General features: G+C 81.4%; 1 protein-coding gene across 2 annotated transcripts in view; it reads left to right on the plus strand.

Moving 5' to 3' along the window:
* The first annotated feature begins 153 nt into the window (after positions 1-153).
* Positions 154-770, plus strand: part of STK25 (serine/threonine kinase 25) — an 11749-nt gene continuing 11132 nt past the window's right edge. Inside the window, exon 1 of one of the 2 annotated variants that reach the window (XM_025888411.2) lies at positions 154-316. In XM_025888411.2, coding sequence (XP_025744196.1) covers positions 287-316 — 30 coding nt within the window. In that variant the 5' untranslated portion in view covers positions 154-286. The remainder of the gene's footprint in view (positions 317-770) is intronic. The other variant, XM_073888818.1, reaches the window with a different exon arrangement.

Consider the following 770-nt stretch of genomic DNA (forward strand, 5'->3'; position numbering starts at 1 on the left):
GGGGGCAGGGCGCGGGGCGCGGGGCTCGGCCGTGGGGGCAGGGCGCGGGGCGCGGGGCTCGGCCGTGGGGGCTGTGGGGGTCCGCGCGGGCCCGGCCCTGGGTGGGGGTCCGCGCGGGCCCGGCGGGAGGGCCCCTGGCGGGCCGCCGGGGGTGGGGGCGCCTGGCCCGGGGGAGCCCCGTGCGCCCCGACGGAGCGTGGAGCGGGCCGCTGTCCTTGCAGTTGACTGACGCGAGGGGTCCGGGGCGTGCTGAGCTCGCGGCGGACGGTCTGAGCGCGTCGCAGACATGGCTCACCTCAGGGGCTTTGCCAGCCAGGTAAGAGCTGCGTCCCGGGCGCTGGGTGGCCTGCCGAACGCGCGGGGCAGCGCGCGGTCACGAGGGCACGTCTGGGCCGCCAAGGGGGTGTCTCTCCCGAAACATTGGGGCTTCGGGAGCGCGGGCCCGCGCGGGAGCGCGGCTGCGGGGAGGGGGAGCCCGGGGCGTGGTCGCGGGGCCGGGCCGGGGTTGGCCGGTGTGAAGTGTCCTGGGGCGGGCGCCCCCAGACTCGCCGCGAGCGCCGCGGAGACGGGGCGCAGCCTCGTGCGGGAGCGGGGCCGGCCTGGGCCGCCCGGGCGGGGTCGGTGCGAACCTTCGCACCGGGAGGGCCCTTGAGGGTCGGCGCCCGGCCGCGAGCGAGGGCAGAGGCCGCGGGGACTGCTCTGCGGGCGCGCCGGCGGGGGGCTGGGGACGGGGGCAGCGGCGTGAGCGGGCGCGCAGGGGGAGCAGGGGC

The sequence above is a fragment of the Callorhinus ursinus genome, unplaced genomic scaffold, assembly GCF_003265705.2.
Source record: "Callorhinus ursinus isolate GAN/ISIS: 27379988/994484 unplaced genomic scaffold, GSC_fseal_2.0 scaffold96, whole genome shotgun sequence".
In the NCBI taxonomy this organism is placed as follows: Eukaryota; Metazoa; Chordata; class Mammalia; order Carnivora; family Otariidae; genus Callorhinus; species Callorhinus ursinus.